Source organism: Aquarana catesbeiana, linkage group LG05, assembly GCF_042186555.1.
Source record: "Aquarana catesbeiana isolate 2022-GZ linkage group LG05, ASM4218655v1, whole genome shotgun sequence".
Taxonomy (NCBI): Eukaryota; Metazoa; Chordata; class Amphibia; order Anura; family Ranidae; genus Aquarana; species Aquarana catesbeiana.
This window is the reverse complement of record NC_133328.1, coordinates 587,002,090-587,021,438: the sequence shown is the minus strand read 5'-3', so window position 1 is coordinate 587,021,438 and position 19,349 is coordinate 587,002,090. Positions and strand designations below refer to the sequence as shown.

The 19,349-nt window shown below is 43.4% G+C and overlaps 1 protein-coding gene across 4 annotated transcripts in view; it reads right to left on the bottom strand.

The window, feature by feature from the left end:
- The window catches only part of OXR1 (oxidation resistance 1), an 830,701-nt gene that overhangs the window by 120,894 nt on the left and 690,458 nt on the right, over positions 1–19,349 (bottom strand). For all 4 annotated transcript variants that reach the window (XM_073632143.1, XM_073632145.1, XM_073632144.1 and 1 more), the window contains 4 exons: positions 14,710–14,817; positions 12,344–12,457; positions 8,315–8,467; positions 2,616–2,797 (listed from right to left, as the gene is read on the bottom strand). In XM_073632143.1, the coding sequence (XP_073488244.1) occupies positions 2,616–2,797; positions 8,315–8,467; positions 12,344–12,457; positions 14,710–14,817 (557 nt within the window). The remainder of the gene's footprint in view (positions 1–2,615; positions 2,798–8,314; positions 8,468–12,343; positions 12,458–14,709; positions 14,818–19,349) is intronic.

Genomic DNA, 19,349 nt, shown 5'->3' with positions numbered 1-19,349 from the left:
TCTATTTGTGGGAAAAAAAGGACGTCAATTTTGTTTGGGTGCAACGTCGCATGACCGCGCAATTGTCAGTTAAAGCGACGCAGTGCCGAATCGCAAAAAGTGGCCTGGTCAGGAAGGGGGTAAATTCTTCCGGGGCTGAAGTGGTTAAAGAGAAGGTAAAGTCTTCCTCTTTAATTGTGCCTGCAGGTAAGCCTGTAATAAAACTTACCTGTAGCTACTGTAAATATCTCCTAAACTTCCACTGTTTAGGAGATATTTACAATATATGCTGCCGGCGACGTCATCGGCGCTTGTGCACTGAAGGAACAGCCCGCTCGAGCCGTTTCTTCAGGGCCCGTGCCGTGGCCGGCGGCTCCCACCCAGGAGTGATGTCATTGCGGCTCCGGCCAATCACAGCACTGTAGTCTGCAAACCCAGGAGTAACTTCAGGAAAGATATCGGCACCGGCACACCGCTGATGTTCATCGTTCTAGGGAAAGTATTTCATAATGAGCAAGTATGCAATGCATACTTACTCATTATGCCTTTGTCTTTTAGGTGTTTTTTTTTTTTTTTTTACAACCTCTTTGATACCACTTTAAAGTGATATTAAAGCCTTGTTTTTTTGGTTTTACCTGCTCTGTGCAGTGGTTTTGCACAGAGCAGCCCCGATCCTCCTCTTCTTGGGCCCCATGCCGGTTCTCCTGGTTCCTCCCTCCTGCCGGGTGCCCCCACAGCAAGCAGCTTGCGTGCTTCCGAACCGTCGCTCTGTGTGTTCATTTACACCCGATTGGCTCACTGGCTGTGACTGATAGCAGGGGGAGCCAATAGCAAGTCCCTGGAGAGGCAAGGCTCTGGTGGACATCGCTGGACCAAGATGGGGCTGAGTTAAATATTAAGGGGGCTGCTGCACGCAGAAGATTTTTTACCTTCATGCATAAATGCATGAAGGTAAAAAACCTTGTGCCTTTACAAGCACTTTAAGTAAAAATCATGTCATGACGTCAAGTAAGATTTATATCTGTCTCTTGAAAATGGTCATAAAATCATCTCTATATACCCATGAGACCAATTGTAGTCAGGGCCGTCTTTTCGCATGGGCACGCTGGGCAGTTGCCCGGGGAGCCCCACCTGCCCAGCAACCCCAACCAAGCATCATTCAGATGCTTGGCTGGGCCAGTGCTGTGCAATGGCATCACCAGCGTGGGGCCCCATGTGCCCCTCCCCCCAAAATTAAGTGCTGTACTGTTTTTGTACGATCTAAACAATGGCCGCTTAATGGGAGTTGTAGCCTGCGGCGGCGGCAGCTGCGTGCTCAAGCTCCCTGCTCCCGGGGGGTGGAGTCAAACTGAGGAGAGCAGCGCAGCTATCCTACTGCATGCTACAACTCCCATCGCCACGGTCGGAATCCAGGATATTTTGCCTGCCCCAGTGCCTTGCTTGGCTGGACACTGTGTAAAAACACCACATGACGTGGCTGGCCTGGGCGCGCCACTGCTGGCTGGTGGTACAGTAACAGTACTGTGGAGTAGATGTGACCCCCGGCCAGGAGCAACATCATCACCCACCCCCCAGGACTGGAGGAAGCCGTGGAGGAGGAGGAAGAGAGGACCTGTCCTGCTGCTGCTGAGCACTGAGTCTGCCGAGCAAGCTGAGGTGAGAGACCCTGACACCCCCACAAAATCAATCATCCCATCGATCTGCCCCCCATACACCTCATTTACCTTGCCCATGGCCTATGAATCCTGCTGGGAGCTGCCCACGGCCTACAGGCCAGCAGGACCCACATGCCATGATCGGCTCCCAGCAGGACCCACAGACCATGGCCAGCAGGACCCATAGGCTATTGTCTGCTCCCAGCAGGACCCACAGGTCAGTGGCTAGCAGGACCCAGAGATCCGCAGCTTGTGGGTCCTGCTGGGATCTGGCCACCGACCTGTGGGTCCTGCTGGCCACTAGCCTAGGGTGACCAGAAGTCTACCAGCACACCAGCACCGCCAGATTACAAATATCTCCCGCTTACACATAATTAGTGCTTTTGTACTGTCCTATTTCAATCTGTAATTTCTTGTTTTTCAAGGTCTTGCTTTTTAATTCCGTGTTATATTGGCTAAACGTTGTGTTAATGTTTAAACACTGATTTTGTTGGAAGTACCAATAAATATAGCGTTATTGATAATTTGCATTTTTATTCTCGTGCGTGATTGTGTAGACAGGGCCCCAGTGCACTGTATTGCCCAGGGGGCCTATAATACTCTTAAGATGGCCCTGATTGTAGTTCCAGGACTCCTGGTATACCTGTATTGTGGTTACGAGCCAAAATATAATAATTAAACTGTCATACAGGCACACGACTGTTTCAAGTTTATTAGGTCTCATCGCTGCAGCATAGGAAACAATGGATTCTATAGAGTAGAGTGTATGGAGCAATGACAAAGAAAAATCACTGCAGTTATGAAAAAAAGGGCTACTCTACAGGAAGTCTAGCAACTAAGGGGTACTTGTTTTGTTAAAACAAAAGGCAACTGTTTTTCTCCCAAATGAAGGTGTATTTATTCAATAGAAAATGTATTTGCACAGTGTAGAATACAAGTTTCTATAATAGTGACAAGAATAGCTTAAGAAAATATTCTTACACAGGAATATCCTTCAATTTGCTATTGACTATTTCTTTGTACATAGCAGCCGATGTCACCTCCTCCATTGGACACATGATGCCGTACTCTTCACAGCCATTCTCCTGCACTAGAGGATCCGTCTTATGAGGATCAAACATGATGTTATTTGGCGTCACCAGAAGCACACCACTGACTGAGCCCTAAAAAACAAAACAAAAAAACACACTTCTAAAACTCAGAGCAAGGTGCATGGTTATAGTATTTTCACAACAAGCTTGTGAACTGACTGAATATTGACCCAGGCATCTTCATTCTGACCAGCAGACCTTAAAGTGTCACCCCAACTTTTCAAATTCTTGATATGTGCCTGCTTTACCATGTACTTGTAGTAGAAAGCCTCTTGTCCTCTTTGTATTGCTTTATGTGAAATCCCTGGTGTTCCTGCCAGTCCCTCTGCTTTCCAATTAAAAACTGACCACACTAGGCATGAGAGCACAGCGTGGTCAGTTTTCTAGCTTTGCTGGGAACTCAGCCTACTCTGCTCAAATGATCATACTTGCCCTGACCCCCCCCCCCCCACACACACACACAGATATTCACTGGGATCAGTGTGCTGTTGCTTTTCCTTCCCCTAGATCTTATGCAGTTGAGAATAGAGGTTATGTGATCACTAATAAACGAAGAAGAGATATAAAAAAAAAAAAAAAAAAAAAAAAAAAAAAAAAAGGTATTTATCCTTTTTGGTTACATGTAACAGTTTTTTTTGCTCGGAAATTACTTTGAACCCCCAAACACTATATTTTTTTAAGCAGAGACCCTATAGAATAAATTGGTGGGTTTTGCAATTTTTTATGTCACATAGTGTTTACGCAGCAGTTCTTCAAACAAATTCTTTGGGAAAATGTATGCATTTTAATGCAAAAAAAAAAAAGAAGGAGACGTAAATTTTACTATCCATAGGCAACACTTTAAAAGCCTTTACAGTTTACCATTTAAAGGGGTTGTAAAGTTATTTATTTTTTTTTTTTTAAATAACAAACATGTCATACTTACCTTCACTGTGCAGCTCGTTCTGCACAGAGTGGCCCCGAACCTGGTCTTCTGGGGTCCCTCGGCGGCTGTTTCAGCTCCTCCCCGCAAGCATTTACCACCTTCATGCGAGCTCCCTCGCACGGTGGTGAGTGCTTGCGGGCGCGCTCCCGTGATACAGTCGGCGGCTATAGCTGCTTGCTGTATCACTCGGCCCCGCCCCCCGGCGCGCCGCGTCATTGGATGTGATTGACAGCAGCGCGAGCCAATGGCTGCGCTGCTTTCAATCCATCCACTGCAGCCAATCAGTGACCAGGCTGAGCTGCAATGAAGATGACGAGCACGAGCAGCGAAGATTCGAGGCGTCAGGTAAGTAAAACGGGGGGGCTGGGGGCGGCGGTACTGTCAAAAGTTTTTTCACCTTAATGCATAGAATGCATTAAGGTGAAAAAATTTTTACCTTTACAACCCCTTTAAGATTTACACGGGAGGTCCAGTGCTAGAATTACTTTCCATGATCTGACAATCACGGCGCTACCTCGCATGTGTAGGACAATCGCTGTTTGCGTGCGGGACCGACGCGCACATTCACCTTTGCGCGTTAGTGCAGGGGGATGGGGGCACTTAACATTTTATTTATTTATTATTATTTTTTTACACTGTTGATTTAAATTTAGTTTTTATTTATTTTTTTATCACATTTATTGCTTTCACAAGAAAATGTAAAAAACATCCTTTGTGACAGGAATAGGGACGTGATAAGTACTCTTTATGGAGAGATCTGGGGATCTACAAGACCCCAAAATTCTTTCAAAAAACACCAAGATCTGTGTTCTTGAACACTTGAGATTTTTTTTTAAAAATTAACCATTGACATCTGGGTAAACTGGAAGTGATGTCATTGCTTCCGGGTAACCACAGCAGAGACCAGATCAAAGCCAATCCCGGCTTTGCTTTTTTGTCCAACTAGCTCGGGTCTCCTATTGGGACGGGAGAGCTTGTGGAAGCAGTGGAAGGTGGAAGGACATCCCCTATGTCAAGAGAGCCGACCGTCGGCTCAAAAAAATAAAAAATAAAAATGGTACTGGGGTACAGGCATTGAAGTTAAATGGCGTATCAGGTATGTGATATGGCGGCAAGTGGTTATGATGGGGTTTCTTTCTTATCTATTCACAAACATTTTGCCTTTTCTATTTTAAACTGAATGGGTTGTTTTACAAGGTGATCGTTTACAATCAATTTAAAGTGCAAGTGTATGTCCAGATTGTTAATGTGAATTTGTTGGCCTGTTCATTACTTTGAAAGGTGGGTCTGAGCTTTCTTCTGGTCAGGTATCAAAGAGTTCCCCATAGGCTATAGATACAACTTTAACAAGTAGAGACAGAAAAAACGGCCATGCCAGCAGGACCCAGCAGTGGTTAAAACCGCAGATTTTAAGGAGCCACGCAGAGGAGCAAATAGAGTGCTCAAACCCTACCTGCATTTGATTTTATTTGTGAGAAACTCAAATTAAACTTTGACATTTTTAAAGAGATCATTTAAAAGGATAAGTTCACCTTTCTGAACATGTTGCACCCTAAATATTAGTGTAAGATGTAACATGTAACATATTCGGCATCAGACCCCTCTCCCCCCAGTCACCCCCCTCCTTGTGTTAGCGAGCTGGGGATCTTCTCCCTGTACTCGCTGCCACAATTTAAAGAGCGTGAATTGATTCATAGATCCCTGTGAATCAATGAACTACAAGCACCAAAAACCTTTGCAGCTGTCGGCTAGTAGTTCTTAATGCACCGCCATGGCACTCTTGAGTGCTCTGGTAGTGCATTGTTTCTTCCTGTCAGTTTAAAGCTGCCTGCCTGCACCGTGGATGTACAGTGTATGGACAGACTGCTTACACTGACAGTCTGCAAGAGACCTGCTGATCGTGGGTGCAATGCTTTCCAGGCTCCTAAAACAAAACAAAAAAAATAGTAAAACGCACACTTTACCTACAACAAAATGTGCAATTATTTATTTTTTTTGTTAAAAGGTGAACTTCTCGTTTAAAAGAGAATTAATGCTTTGGGAATTTTTTTTTTTTCTTTAAAGGATAACTTTTTCACAATTTGCCTTTATATTGTTCCAAACCCTTCAAAGCTTTATACCTTACCTGTCCATGACCCTGGCAAGTCCACAAGGAACCACACAAGAAGCCACTATAAACTTTCCTGGCCAGGCCTGAAGTCTTCTGCGCACGTGAGGGCAAAGTCCCGTTCCTCTCTTTGAAGAGGCCGTCAGGCAACTCAATAATAGACGGCCTCTTCATGGGAATGAACGGAACATGTGCATGCATGCGTAGAAGGCTCCAGGACCAGTTGGGACAGCTTCCAGTCCCCTTGGGGCAAACAGCAAAGATGCGCCAAGGTGGACTGGTGGGTTTAAAACCTTGGAGTGTCATGAGTGATTTAAACAAGTAACTTCCGGGAGAAAACTTAAAGGAGAAGTCCAGTCTGATCTCATTTGGCTGGGCTTCTCCAATGGGTCACAGGAGTGCAATTCGTTTTGCACTCCTGTGACCCATTTTCAGTGGAGAGCGGTCTAAAGTCCGCTCTCTGCTGACGTCACACAAATCAGTCCAGACACGTCATCCCGACTTCGGAAGTCTGGATCCGCCAGGTGCCTGGACTGATGGCAGTCTCAGCCTTTCAGCGAGCCGCTCCCCGGCGCCGTCTCTCCACAACTCCGCGCTCCAGTGAACACGGAGGAAAAGAGCAGGAGAGATGCCGATTGACAGTCAGCAGCTCTCTGCTCGGAGAGGTGAGAGAACTGAGCCATCGGCAGTGTTCGGTGGCTTGGTTCTCAGTGAAGAGACGCCGGGGGACAGATGCAGCATTGGAGCGATGCTGCATCCACCTACCGTAGGTATGAATGGCCAAAAAAACAAAACATACTTCCCTTTTTACCTTAAAGTTAATAGGCTTTGAAATTTAGATCTTCTATTGATTTTTTAACTATATTTGTACAATCTTTGTTTTACAAATTCACATTTCATAGAAGACAAATGATTCTCAGAGGACTATAGGTTAGCTAAAGAAAAAGCACAGCAGCAATGCCTGCCTTTATAGGAGACACTCTTCCTAACCATTCATTTGTAATTTAGATTTCAGCTCCAGTCAAAACAGATTTTACCAAAGGAGCAAAGTAAACAGAGGCAAAAATGTCACCTAAAGCTTCAAGTGTGTGTTTTAGTCCTGACCACTATACAGTATGTTCTCTATAAAACCTGTAGGTAGCATACTTACCAAGAAGTACTGTACATGGACACTGACTGACACACAGAACAGACACAAGTGTTTATATCTCTACTAAGGCCAAGTCCCCATCTATAAATGTTGCAGTTGATACGTTTTGCATTTTTGAACATGCGTTTTGCGTGGTTTTTTTTGGCCAATAGGAAAGTATGACAGTTCTGTTCATGGAGTGCGGCTTTGATGCGACTTTACACTCTCTGGCACTCAAGTAGCATCAAAGTCGTGTCAAAGTAGTGCAGGAACCTTTATGTGCATGTTAGGGTTGGGGATAACGAATGGTCATCGTTGGGGATAGCATTCTAACCCTAACAATTACTGCTAACCATAGCCCTTCAAAGTTGCATGCTAGGGTAAGGGCTATGGTTAGCAGTAATTGTTATGGTTAGAATGCTATCCCTAATGATGACTGCTATCCCCAACCCTAAAATGCAACTTTGGACACAAAGGTTCCTGCACTACTTTGAAGCGTCTTGAGTGGCAGAGTGTCTCAAGTGGCATCAAAGACTCACTCCATGAACAGAACCGTCATACTTTCCTATTAGCCAAAAAAAACAAACAAAAAAAAAAAAACGTAAAACGCATCAAAAACAAAACATTTGCAGTTTTGATGTAGGTCCACTGAAGTCTATTACATGCAAAGGTAATTTTGCTGCGAATGTGGATTAGATCCATAGGAAAACGTTTTCTGCAAAAAACACACTAAAAAGCGCACAGGTGTGAACCAAGGGTCACGCCAGCCACTGTTTTGCAGCATCCACATACAAGGTTGTGATGCTGCCTATGGGTTTTAATGATGCTCTACTTCATTTTTTCTATAGACTGTCACACTATAAGAAAATTAATGCACTGCAATGTACCCCAATGCACAAAAAAAGCATGTAGATTGCATTCTCAGCACAGCACACCTGCATGTCACAGGTGAATTGAGGAGATAGCTTGGAATGCTAATTAAAATGAATGCTACTGCAGTGAGTCGTTACAGCAATGCTCATGTGTGAATGGGCTCTTAAATAGAGCCTAAAGTTGGAGTACACTGTATGCTTCTACTTATACAAACCATAAGGCTCCAAAGGCACTAGTGCGATTTGTCAGGCGACTTTGGACACCAAAGTGGCATGACAAGTCGCAGCCCATTCTTTTCAATGGCACCTGCACACTTAAAGTTGCAGCGACTTTGAAAAGGTGCCTGCACTATTTTTGTGCGGCTTCTGATGTAAAGTGTAAAGTCAAATAAAAGTCGCACTGAAAATCCTGGGACTTTGGAGTCGCGCAAGTGTAGAATGGAGCCTTAATCAGCTGATCAGCAGAATGATATAATCCCTTTCATTGTACAGAGTGAAGTTCAGCCACAGAAAAGTATGACACGTTTATAGAAATACATCAGTCCACCAGACCTACCTTTCCATCAGTTATGTACTTGCAGTTAATCTTCAGAAACTTCTCTGTAAATGCTTCTTCTTCCTCCGATGTGGATGAGACCACCCTGGAAGGACGGATCGATGAGTAGGAAGGGGTGGATACGGATTCCTTGTGGCGAGGGCCTTGTGGGTCCTAAAAACACATAGCCATAGTAAATGTCATAGTATTGCATGCAAGCAAGAATTCAGATTTATTTCACAGAAGTGGAGTCCACACATGCTTAGCAGATTCTGAATAATTAAAACTGATATACAGGCATACCCCACTTTTAAGTACACAATGGGGTTTATTTACTAAAGATGGAAAGTGCAAAATCAGGCTCACTTCTGCATAGAAACCAAATGAGCTTCTAACCTCGGATGGATCTATAGATAGATAAAAACGCTACACAATTAAACATACAATCACACAAAAACACAGAACAGACAATAAAGATCTGTTGTCAGTGAATAAAAAAAAAAAAAAAGAAAAAAAAAAAAGAAAATGAAATAAAGCCAGCAAAAAATAAATAAAAAAATAATAAAAAGGGAAAAAGAAAGTAGTGACATTCAGCATAACTTAAAACGTACATCAAAGTATAATAAAAAAAAAAAATAATAATATTTATTACATCTCTGGAATACATGCACATTTCTCTGTGTGTTATACCTTGTAACACGCAATAAAAAAATAAAAAAACACCTGTTGGTGTGCCAAAAATACTGTATAGAGTGCTACTAACTTCTTTGTTGACAGGACATCAGATCTGAATTCCTAAGCATGTGGTGTCAGCCCTGCCTACTTCATTTCTGATGTTTCACAAACACCACAGACCTCTCTTTAGCTCCATAACCCCTTCAGGTGCACAGGTAGAGAACGCAGGAAGTTATCCACTCACAAGATTTCTGGAAGGACTAAGGCAGACCATACATTATGCAATTTTCTTTCCTTCAACCATGGACTTGAGAGAAAGAAAAGGACTCGATTCCCCCATCAACACAGTTCATGGTTGAATCCCTCCCACAGTGTCATGGTGTTCTGCCGGCGAGGAGCCTTCCCCACAACAGAATACGTTGACACTGTGGGAGGGATTCCCCCAACAACCATGAACTGTGATAATGTCAAAGTGTTCTGCCGGAGAGGAGCCTTGCCCACCGCAGAATACAATGATCACTGCTGGCGGCCAAAGCCACCGGCAGTAAGCGCACACAAAAACCCGACAGGCTGGTTGTACTGAAGTCAAATCGATAGGTTAACTTCAGTACAACCACACTGCTGCCGATATATGGGCCGAAATTCGACCAGTTCCCGCTGAACCATCCGAATTTCAATCCACCTGTGGGCGGCTTAACAGGTATTTTTTGTAGTAGTTGAACAAATACATAACCTTTATGTAGCTGCTGGAGAAGGATACTACAGATTGTGACTTAAATGTCACGTAAATGACAGCTCAGAGTCTGCTGGGGCTGGCGACATCACATCCAAGATCACAGCGACCAGCATCCGCCTCGGGGCTTTTGGATGTCTACACATCCAAAGGGAAGCTTTACAGGTATAGATTATGCACAATCTATGCACATGTAACCTTATTTGAAGATGGTTATTAAATATCAACAGTCTGGTGACAGAGTCTCTAACAATTGCTGGGATACCATATCAGCCACTCAGGGCATTGCTTACAGCGAGTCAGCAGACTCAGACTTGCATTGTGAAAAGTAGCAGTAAAGCTGACCATAGGCTGTTAAGAAAATTGTTCGAAAAAGCGTTCGATGTGCTCGATCGTTTGACTTTCGAAACGTTAGTGGGCTAATTTTGATTATTAAAATGCAAAGTTTTATGGAAAAAAAAACAAACCGTCATGTCAGATTTTTTTTTTTTTTGTTTTTTTTTTTTAGCCTAAACGATCGATTTCTAAACATTAGTAGTGGGATTGATCAAAAACAGTTAAATAAAATCTACAGTGCATGTATGCGTTACAATGCAACCCTGGATCGTGTAATCGATCGATGAAAAATGTACTGTTTAAGTTGCTTTCAATCGATAATGTTGATAATTATTGAAACACCAAAGGCGTTAGTGCATGCAAGTTTGAGAGGTCATTAGAAATCTGACCATTTTTTCCCGAATGATTTTCTGACCGTGTATGGCCAATATAAAGCACAACCATAGTAGCTGATTAACTAAAACTGGAGAGTGCAAAATCTGGCGCAGCTGTACATGGCAGCCAATCAGCTTCTAACTTCAGCTTGTTTAATTAAAGTATACCTAAGACCCCTTTTCACACTGGGGCGCTTTGCAGGCGCTACAGCGCTAAAAATAGCGCCTGCAAAGCGCCCTGAAAGAGCCCCCCTGTGTCTTCAATGTGAAAGCCCCGAGGGCTTACACACTGGAGCGGTGCGCTGGCAGGACGCTAAAAAAAAAGTCCTGCTAGCAGTATCTTTGGAGCGGTGAAGGAGTGGTGTATAAAAGCTGCAGCAGCGCTTTGCGGTGGTTTTAACCCTTTCTCGTCCGCTAGCAGGGGGGTAAAACCGCTGCGAAATTGAAAAATAGCGGCGCTTTACCGCGGACGCACCCACTGCCTCAGTGTGAAAGGGGCCTAAGGGCAACATATTTTTTTTTTTTTTTTTTTTAAGAGTGGAGCAGGATTAGAACACTTGTCCAGGTCCCCAAAGAATTCCTTTAGGCTGCTTTCACACTGAGGGGCTTTACAGGCACTACAGCACTAAAAATAGCGCCTGTAAAGAGCCTCTCCATTGTGAGAGCCCGAGGGCTTTCACACTGGAGTGGTGCGCTTGTAGGATGGTGAAAAAAAAAAAAAAGTCCTGCAAGTGTATACACCGCTCTTAAATCGCCCCTGCCCATTGAAAACAATGGGGCAGCGCTGCCAAACCGCCAGCAAACCACCGCCGCAGTGGCACCTTGGGGGCGGTTTTAACCCTTTTTCGGCCTCTAGCTGGGGTTAAAACCACCCCGGCCGAATAGTGCCGCTAAAAATAGTGCCGCTTTACCGCCAACGCCCGCCCGTCCCAGTCTGAAAGTAGCCTTTTTTGCAGGGATTTTTTCTCACTTCCTGTTTGGCTATGGGACAGGAAGTGAAGGGAAATCTCCACAATGGGACACAGATGGGGGGGGGGGGGGGGGGGGATCTGATAGGGGTTATGATCCTCCCTTACCCTATACAAAATGGAAAAAAAAAAAAAAAGTTTTACCTATAGTTCTAACAAAACCTGGAAGCCGATTAGTTTTCATGCCGAGTTGCATCAGATTTTGCAGTCTCCAGTTTTAGCCCTTGTTCAGATTGGAGCAATCTGACAGGTCAAACTGCATGAAAGTCGCAGCCTATTGCCAGCAATGGCACCATTCCTATCGATGCAGCACTGCACTGATTTGCAAAAGTAGTTCCCGCACTACATTTGGCGATTTTGAGTGCGACCTCAATAGACATTTGTGCATGAAGCTGCACAGATGTCTTTCAAGTCGATCCCAAAGTCGCACTGAAATACGGCTTTGAAATCGTGCAATTTCAGATGAAGTCGCATGATTTTAAAGCAGTGTTCAATGTGAACGAGGGCTCGGTAAATCAACCCCATCGTGTAGCATTGAGCCTGCATGTCTAAAGACCCAAGATGTCTACCCTATTTATAAATACAACTACAAAGTATATGCAAAAACAAAACAAAACAACAAAAAAAAACGCAATATAGGAGTAAAAGAAAAAAAAAAAAAAAATTAAATAAATCAAGCTGATCTTTTTTAACGCCTACATCTAGAAACACAAAAAACAAACAAACACACACACACACACACCATGAGAGGACTACACAATCTATTTAAACCTTATGTAGAGATGATGATTGCAGTAAGGATATATAACATCACATATCCATGCAGGTGCTATAAAAAAACATATAATCTCAAAATCACACAAGCTCGTATATAATCTCTGGTCCTAAAAAAAAAAAAAAAAAAAAAAAAAAAAACACACACACACACACGGAGGAGATGATATATAAAATACACCATACTTACAATGGTTTTCTCAAATTCCACTTCTGATGAGGTTGGAGACAGAGGACTAATGGGACTGAGGGACGGGGAGCTCTCCACACTGGAAATGTAGTCTGGGTCAGGGACGTATAGCAGCTTAAAATAAGAATAAAAAAAAAAATCAATATATGGCATTATTTGCAGAAACGTAAAACATCCCAAAGGGGACACAGGAGGAAGAAACGTACACTAGGGAACGCAGAGCAATTCTGCCTTTGTTTGAAATAATTTATTTGACTATATATAGCCTAATACTGAATATCCCCATCACCCAAGCACCTGGCATTTTTTCAGAGGTGACATTGATGTGGCATTGTGGCTTCATATAGGTTTGCAAATAAATACAACAGAAACCATCTCAGCTAAATATAAAATGTTAGTAGCTATGGGTGTAGCTAGTATTACACAGTTTGAAGAATTAAGTTTAAGTCTTTTTTCAAGGTTAAGTTTATTGAAGCAAATCAGTGCACCGACAAGTCCACCAGGTGCACCCAGACTAACGCATTTCACTCCTAACTGGAGGTTACCCTTGGCTTTTAGAGTGAGTAGCTTTTTCCTCTTTCTTCTGAGGACAGAGTGTGAAATGCATTCCCATGGTGGCTATCAAGACAGCTGCCAGTTGCATGTTATTGGAAAGGAAATTAACCTGGTAACTTAGAAAACTGGTGAAAGTTTACTGAGAATCCCTTAATGTGCATAAACTTTATCTCAATTAGCACTTCCTACATGTACCTTCAAAATGTGTGTGCTTTTATTTCAATCCATCCCTTAAGTTTTTTACATTTCTGAAAATATTGGGAACGGTCAGTTATATTATAGTGCTCCCTACTAGAGGAATCTTCCACATATGGAGGGACACATTACAGTCCTATTGCTCCCACAATCTAGCACTCAATGTCTAACTGGGCTCAAGTGCTGTCCCATAGGGACTCCTGGGAGGGTCCTTATAGCCCTGTGTAAGCTCTAACCTTGTATTGGCCTGGAACTTAAAGTGGTTGTAAACCCACTCAGTAATTATCACATAATCCCATCCTTCATAATACTAAGTGCCCTGTATATGTGTCTTATGAAAAATATGCTTCTATACCTGATTTTATAGTGCCGCTCATGTGACCGGCCGCCTCTCCCTCCTGATCTGACAGCTAGAGTGGGAGGGGCTGATAATCCCCCGTGGACGTCAGTCAGGAGGAGGAGAGGAGAGCCGGCCTGTCACGTGAGCGCCGCTAGGAAATCAGGTATAGAACGGGATATTTTTAATAAGTCAAATATACAGGGCACTTAGTATTATGAAACATAGGGAATTGCATGAATCTTACAAAGTTATTTAAGCAGCAGGTGAGGGGAGGGAGAGATCCCCGACACAGAGCTGACAAGCAGGATGGGGGGGGGGGGGAGTTACAGGAGGGCTTAGGATGACGGAGGCATGTAAACTGACCATGGTGTCAGGGCTCAGCAGCCATGATCAGTTTACAGAGGGGAGGGCATAGCCAGGCAGGATCATCCAGGTATTTCAGGTGTTAGAAGGGGCCAAATTACACAGCACAAGCACTGTGCTGTTATTTGCTTCAAGGATCCATTTTTTTTTTTTTTTTTTTTTTTTTTTAGGGTAACAAATTTTAAAATAACAACTTGATAATTTTTTTTAATAACAGGATACTCACACAAGTGAATGGGAGGCAGGTATGTCCTCCTTACCCTGCCTACTAAAAGCAAATCTGTTACGTTGCCCTGAATGGAGACAGTACGGGTTTGTATTAAAGAGAAATGAAAATGATTTTTGGTCCAGAATATTATTTTTTTTTAAGACTACAAGTTTTTAAAGTTATGCATTATTTTCATAGCCTGCATACCATTCTTTATTTTACAAGTAAAACCTTTAGCTACAGGGTGCCTCTATGACAATGATTGCACAGTGAATGCTTTTTGAAGCCCAACTCAGCATGCATACTCAGTCTACCTAAAAAGCTGTACGAGGTATATCCACATGGTAGAAAGGGAAAGAGGAAGGTGATATCCCCTCTGTCTCATTCATCTGTGTAGAATCTGAGCTCCTGCTATTAACAAGCTATTGACAGCATAGCGGTAAAATTAAGAAGAGGCCTACAGCTCTTGCTGCTAGCCGCCTTGTTAATGTGATATATTCATGTAGAATTCATATTAAATTGATTAAGAAGAATGTAGATTTTTAAAAATGTTATCTTTTAGTTTTTAACAAGGAAAATATATGCAAAAAAACACCATATATAAAAAGAAAAAAAAAAAAGGTATGGTCTTGGAGGTACACATACCACTGGATGAGATCCTGTGCTCTAAATAAAATACAATCAAATAATACACAGAGAGCATACCTGTCCAGGTACGACCGCTCTGGAGAAAAGCTTATTAAGCTGAACCAGCTCATTTGGTGTTGTGTCAAACTTCAGGGAAATGCTGTTCAACGAATCCCTGGATTCCACCTGTAGAATAGAAGAAACATAAAATGAAAAAAAAAAAAAACTAGAAAAAGTTCTGCAATTCAATTTGAAGGAGGAAGACTCATTAAAGTGGCTGTAAACCTCAGACCTGAAATATGAACAAGGCATATCCCTCTATAGTGTGCACTTGTGAAAGGAATATATTCTAAATATATACAGTATACTCGCGCTAGAGGTGAAAACTATCAAACCAAATTGATCAGAAATAAAAATGAGTAAAGTTGCAGCTGCTGTACACAAAGTGCTATACGCTCGACAAATAAAATAAAATGAATAAATTACAGCACTCGCAGTAGTGCAAATAATGAATAAATACAGTAAAACCAATTCATAAGTAGGTGAATGATCATATATTGGTGAAGGATGTGCTCCGATTTATAAAGTGCGATCGTACTCCAAAACTCGAAGTGTGCCTCACTCCCTCCTGTGTCCCTCCCCACTCACCGGACAGAATGGACCCCCAGCTTTTCAGTCTAGGGGGTTGTTCAGGCTTAGAGTGTTGGCCAGGGATGTCAAATTCAATTCTGGATACCGGGAAGATCTCCAATGCTCATGACAATCACGCGTGGATCATAGTGCCCGAAACGACATAAAGGAAGGGTCACATTAGTGACGTACTGCTTGGTAAAGGTATTTATTGCGCAGGTAAAAAAAGGAATTTTACAAAACGTAGGTTAAAACAAGCCTGGGTTTAACCTACATTTTGTAAAATTCCTTTTTTAGCTGCGCAATAAATACCTTTACAAAGCAGTACATCACTAGAGTCCCCTTCCTTTATGTCGTTTCGAGCACTATGATCCACGCGTGATTGTCATGAGCTTCGGAGATCTTCCTGGTATCCTGATGTGAATTTGCCATCCCTGGCCAACACTTTAAGTCTGAACGACCCCTAGAACTGAAAAGCTGGGGTTCCATTCCATCCGGTGAGTGGGGACACAGGAGGGAGTGTGTTTGGGAGCACGATCGCACTTTATAAATCGGAGCACATCATTCACCAATATATGAACATTCACCTAATTATGAATTGGTTTCACTGTATTTATTGATACATTATTTGCACTACTGCGAGCGCTGTAATTTATTCATTTTATAGTGTGTACTTGTCTCACTCCAGAGCACTAAAGCCTTGTACACATGATCAGATTTTCGGACGACCGTACGTCCGTTTTTTTGTTGCATGCGAGTCTCATATAAAAGTAAAGAGGTTACTCACCATACGAAAAAATACAAACGTCAGAAGTGACGTAATATGTTGAATAGTTTTGTATGTATTCTTTCGTTTCTGAGCATGCGTAGTCTTGCTCTTATGATTTTTTTCATACAAAAACCGTACTAATTAAAACGAAAATCGGACGTAGAGTTCACACATCCAACAAAAATTTGATAGTCTGTACATCCAGCTTTTGTCTGCCGAAAAAAACGTAATCGGCTGTCGAAAGCACCGTACTAACGATCCGAAAATCGGCAGATCGTTCGGACAAAATTTTACTTCCCATTTTCGTAGAGTTTGTACGGGCCTTTAGTGTCATTTCTGTCTGCTGCCTCGTTCTTCTGACAAGTTTTCCTGACACCAAGAGAAAAAACGGTGACAGGGGTGGGATTCATCTCAGTGTATCACCTGAGGCCAGTCATATCACTGGGTATATGTGAGGGTTTTAGATCACTTTAATGCAAATAACAGCCCTTTTGCCCCCCTTCTACTAATACTTATCTTTGCTTCACTTGCCTATCACACTGCCAGCTGAAGCCCTTTGGGACAACTAGTCCTTAGTTGGACAACATTAAGGATGGGCTCGGGCATTTTCGCACACTCCACGTGCAGAGCCCGCCAGGAAGTCGGCACGGCGCTGCGCTAATCACAGGCAGTGAGACATTTCCCGATCTCTGCAGCCGCACATCGAGAAAATGTCTCACTGCCTGTGATTAGCGCCGTGCCGACTTCCTGGCGGGCTCTACACGTGGAGTGTGCGAACACGCCCGAGCCCATCCTTAGACAGCATATATCAATGATGCAGTGATCATTACGTTAGAGGCTGATCAGTCCCAAGCACCGTCATGTAGGGGCAAGTTGATAATCCCATGGAAGCTCTGGCATAGACATTAAAACAGGGCTATTACCCAAGGGAAGAGTCACACAAGAAAGCTGCGTTTCTGTAGATGGAAAATGCAGCTCTCCGCAAAAGGCACACGGGACTGCAGAGGCTCTACATGCATCTGGGGCCCCTGGGCAGTTCCCAGTACTGCCTGTGGAGTAAGATGGCCCTTATGAAGGGAATTCTCCCCAATTAGACACAAGTGGCAAAAAATAAAATAAATAATAACAATAAAAACTGAGCACAGTTCTAACCCTGTACTACTCTATCCAAAATGTAATAAGGTTTTGCTTTAGATATTCTTTAAGCCTTTAGGGCAAGTCAACAGGGCATCACAGAGATGGCGTTTATGAACAGGGGAAGAGGATTGCAGAGTTGCCATCATGGGAACCCATCAATTTAACCTAAAATGGCAAAAAGCCAAGTTCATTTTAAAACAACCCGAGACTAATCTAGCTCACACCGTGCCCTGCAAGTCAGGTGATCATCTCACTGCAGCTATTAAAAGCACTGGGCCGTTTCTACCCGTCTCCGGTTCATGAGCAGAGATGAATAGAAAACTGGCAATTGGAAAATGGGCAAAAGACCAAACACTCCCTGGAGATCCACTGATGGCATGATCTGCACTTTATACAGACAATAACACAATTGTGGCTGAAATGCTTTAAATTATAACTCTTTCATCGGAAGTACAGTTATCCTTTTAGCTGCCTCCCCAACATAAAACTAACCTTCTCTACCCCGACCCCAGATGTAGAATTATCTGTGGCCAGCAGAAACCTTAAGACACCTCTAGTTAAAATCTTTTTTTCTCCTGACTGGTCCAATGCAATATAAGGCTAAGTTCACACTGGTATTAAAAGCAGGCATTTGAGGGGCATTAAAAATGTCCCTCAAATGCCTATGCAAATGGTACAATGGACAGCACACCTTATGTCTAGTCAGGAGGTATTTGAAGCCTTTCAACGCCTCCCATTCAATCTACGGTATCACACTGCAACCTCACCGGCATGTGGTTCCAATGCATTAGTACAGTGTGACTCCCCCCCCCAAAATCCAAACCAGACCCTTATCCATGCATGCAGCCCGGAAGGTCAGGAAAGGGAGGGGACGAGTGAGCGCAACTAGTTCTCAATGGAGCATACGTTTGGTGATGTCACTGCACTCAAAGTCCATTGATTAGAAAAAAAGACAATTGAGAATTAGATGGTGTACGTGCCTGCCATCATCCCAGGAAAATATTCAAAAAGAAAAATATGCAATAAGGTGCACAAAGGGGACATCCTTATGGACTTTATAGGGCAGAAAAGGGAGTATGAAGAATAAATATATGTAAAAGGCACAAAAATGCCAAATTTATTGGTATACAAAAATGAAAATTTAAAAGGCAAAGTTGATATAAAATATTTAGAACATGCGATATCACCCAGAGCTAGCGAGCCCAAAGATCCACCCCAATAGAAGTTGGGTACGGTTTGGGGTTGGTAGCTACAGTGTACATCCCAACATGTTTCGAAGAGACCGTAGTCAGTAGGGATGCACCGAAATTTCGGCCGCCGAAACATATCGGCAGAAAATGGCCTTTTCGGCAATTTGCCGGAAGAGAAAAACGTCCGATAATGGAGCTGAAAATGGGGTGGGGCCTGGGCAGAGGGCGGGGCTCCACCCCCGCCCCTGGTGCCGCCTATTACGGGGGATTCCTATAGAGTAGAAGAGAGGAGAGCCGCCGCCTCCTGGTTGATTAGAGCGCCTGGAACATCACAGCTTGTGATGTTCCCCGCAGCGCGCCATCACATACAGCCCCTTCCCCTTGTCCGGGGAACTTTGATAGACAGATCACCCGTCCAATCCTGGGACGGGTGATCTATCAAAGTTCCCGGACAAGGGGGAGGAGCTGTATGTGACGGCGCGCTGCGGGGAACACACAGCTATTGAAATGAAAGTGGTGATGTTCCCAGCGCTCTAATCAACCAGGCGGCAGCTCTCCTCTCTTCCCCTGCACAGGCTGGCTGCAATGGGGGACACTGGCTGGCTGCAATGGGGGACACTGGCTGGCTGCATTGATCTCCTGTACCATGTCCCCACTCTGACCATCTCCTGTACCATGTCCCCAGTCTCTGACCATCTCCTGTACCATGTCCCCAGTCTCTGACCATCTCCTGTACCATGTCCTCAGTCTCTGACCATCTCCTGTATAAAAATATTATTAAAAACAAACAAACAGTCACTTTCGGTATCGGTGCTGTTTCGGTATTGGTTTTCGGGATCAAGGAAGATTTATTTTCGGTATCAGTTTCGGTACCAAAAAACCATTCGGTGCATCCCTAGTAGTCAGATGTAATATTCCTTCTTCGGGGGGATTTACACAGTTGGGTAAAGATATTCTTTTACCTAAAATATAGATACATATACATGTAATAA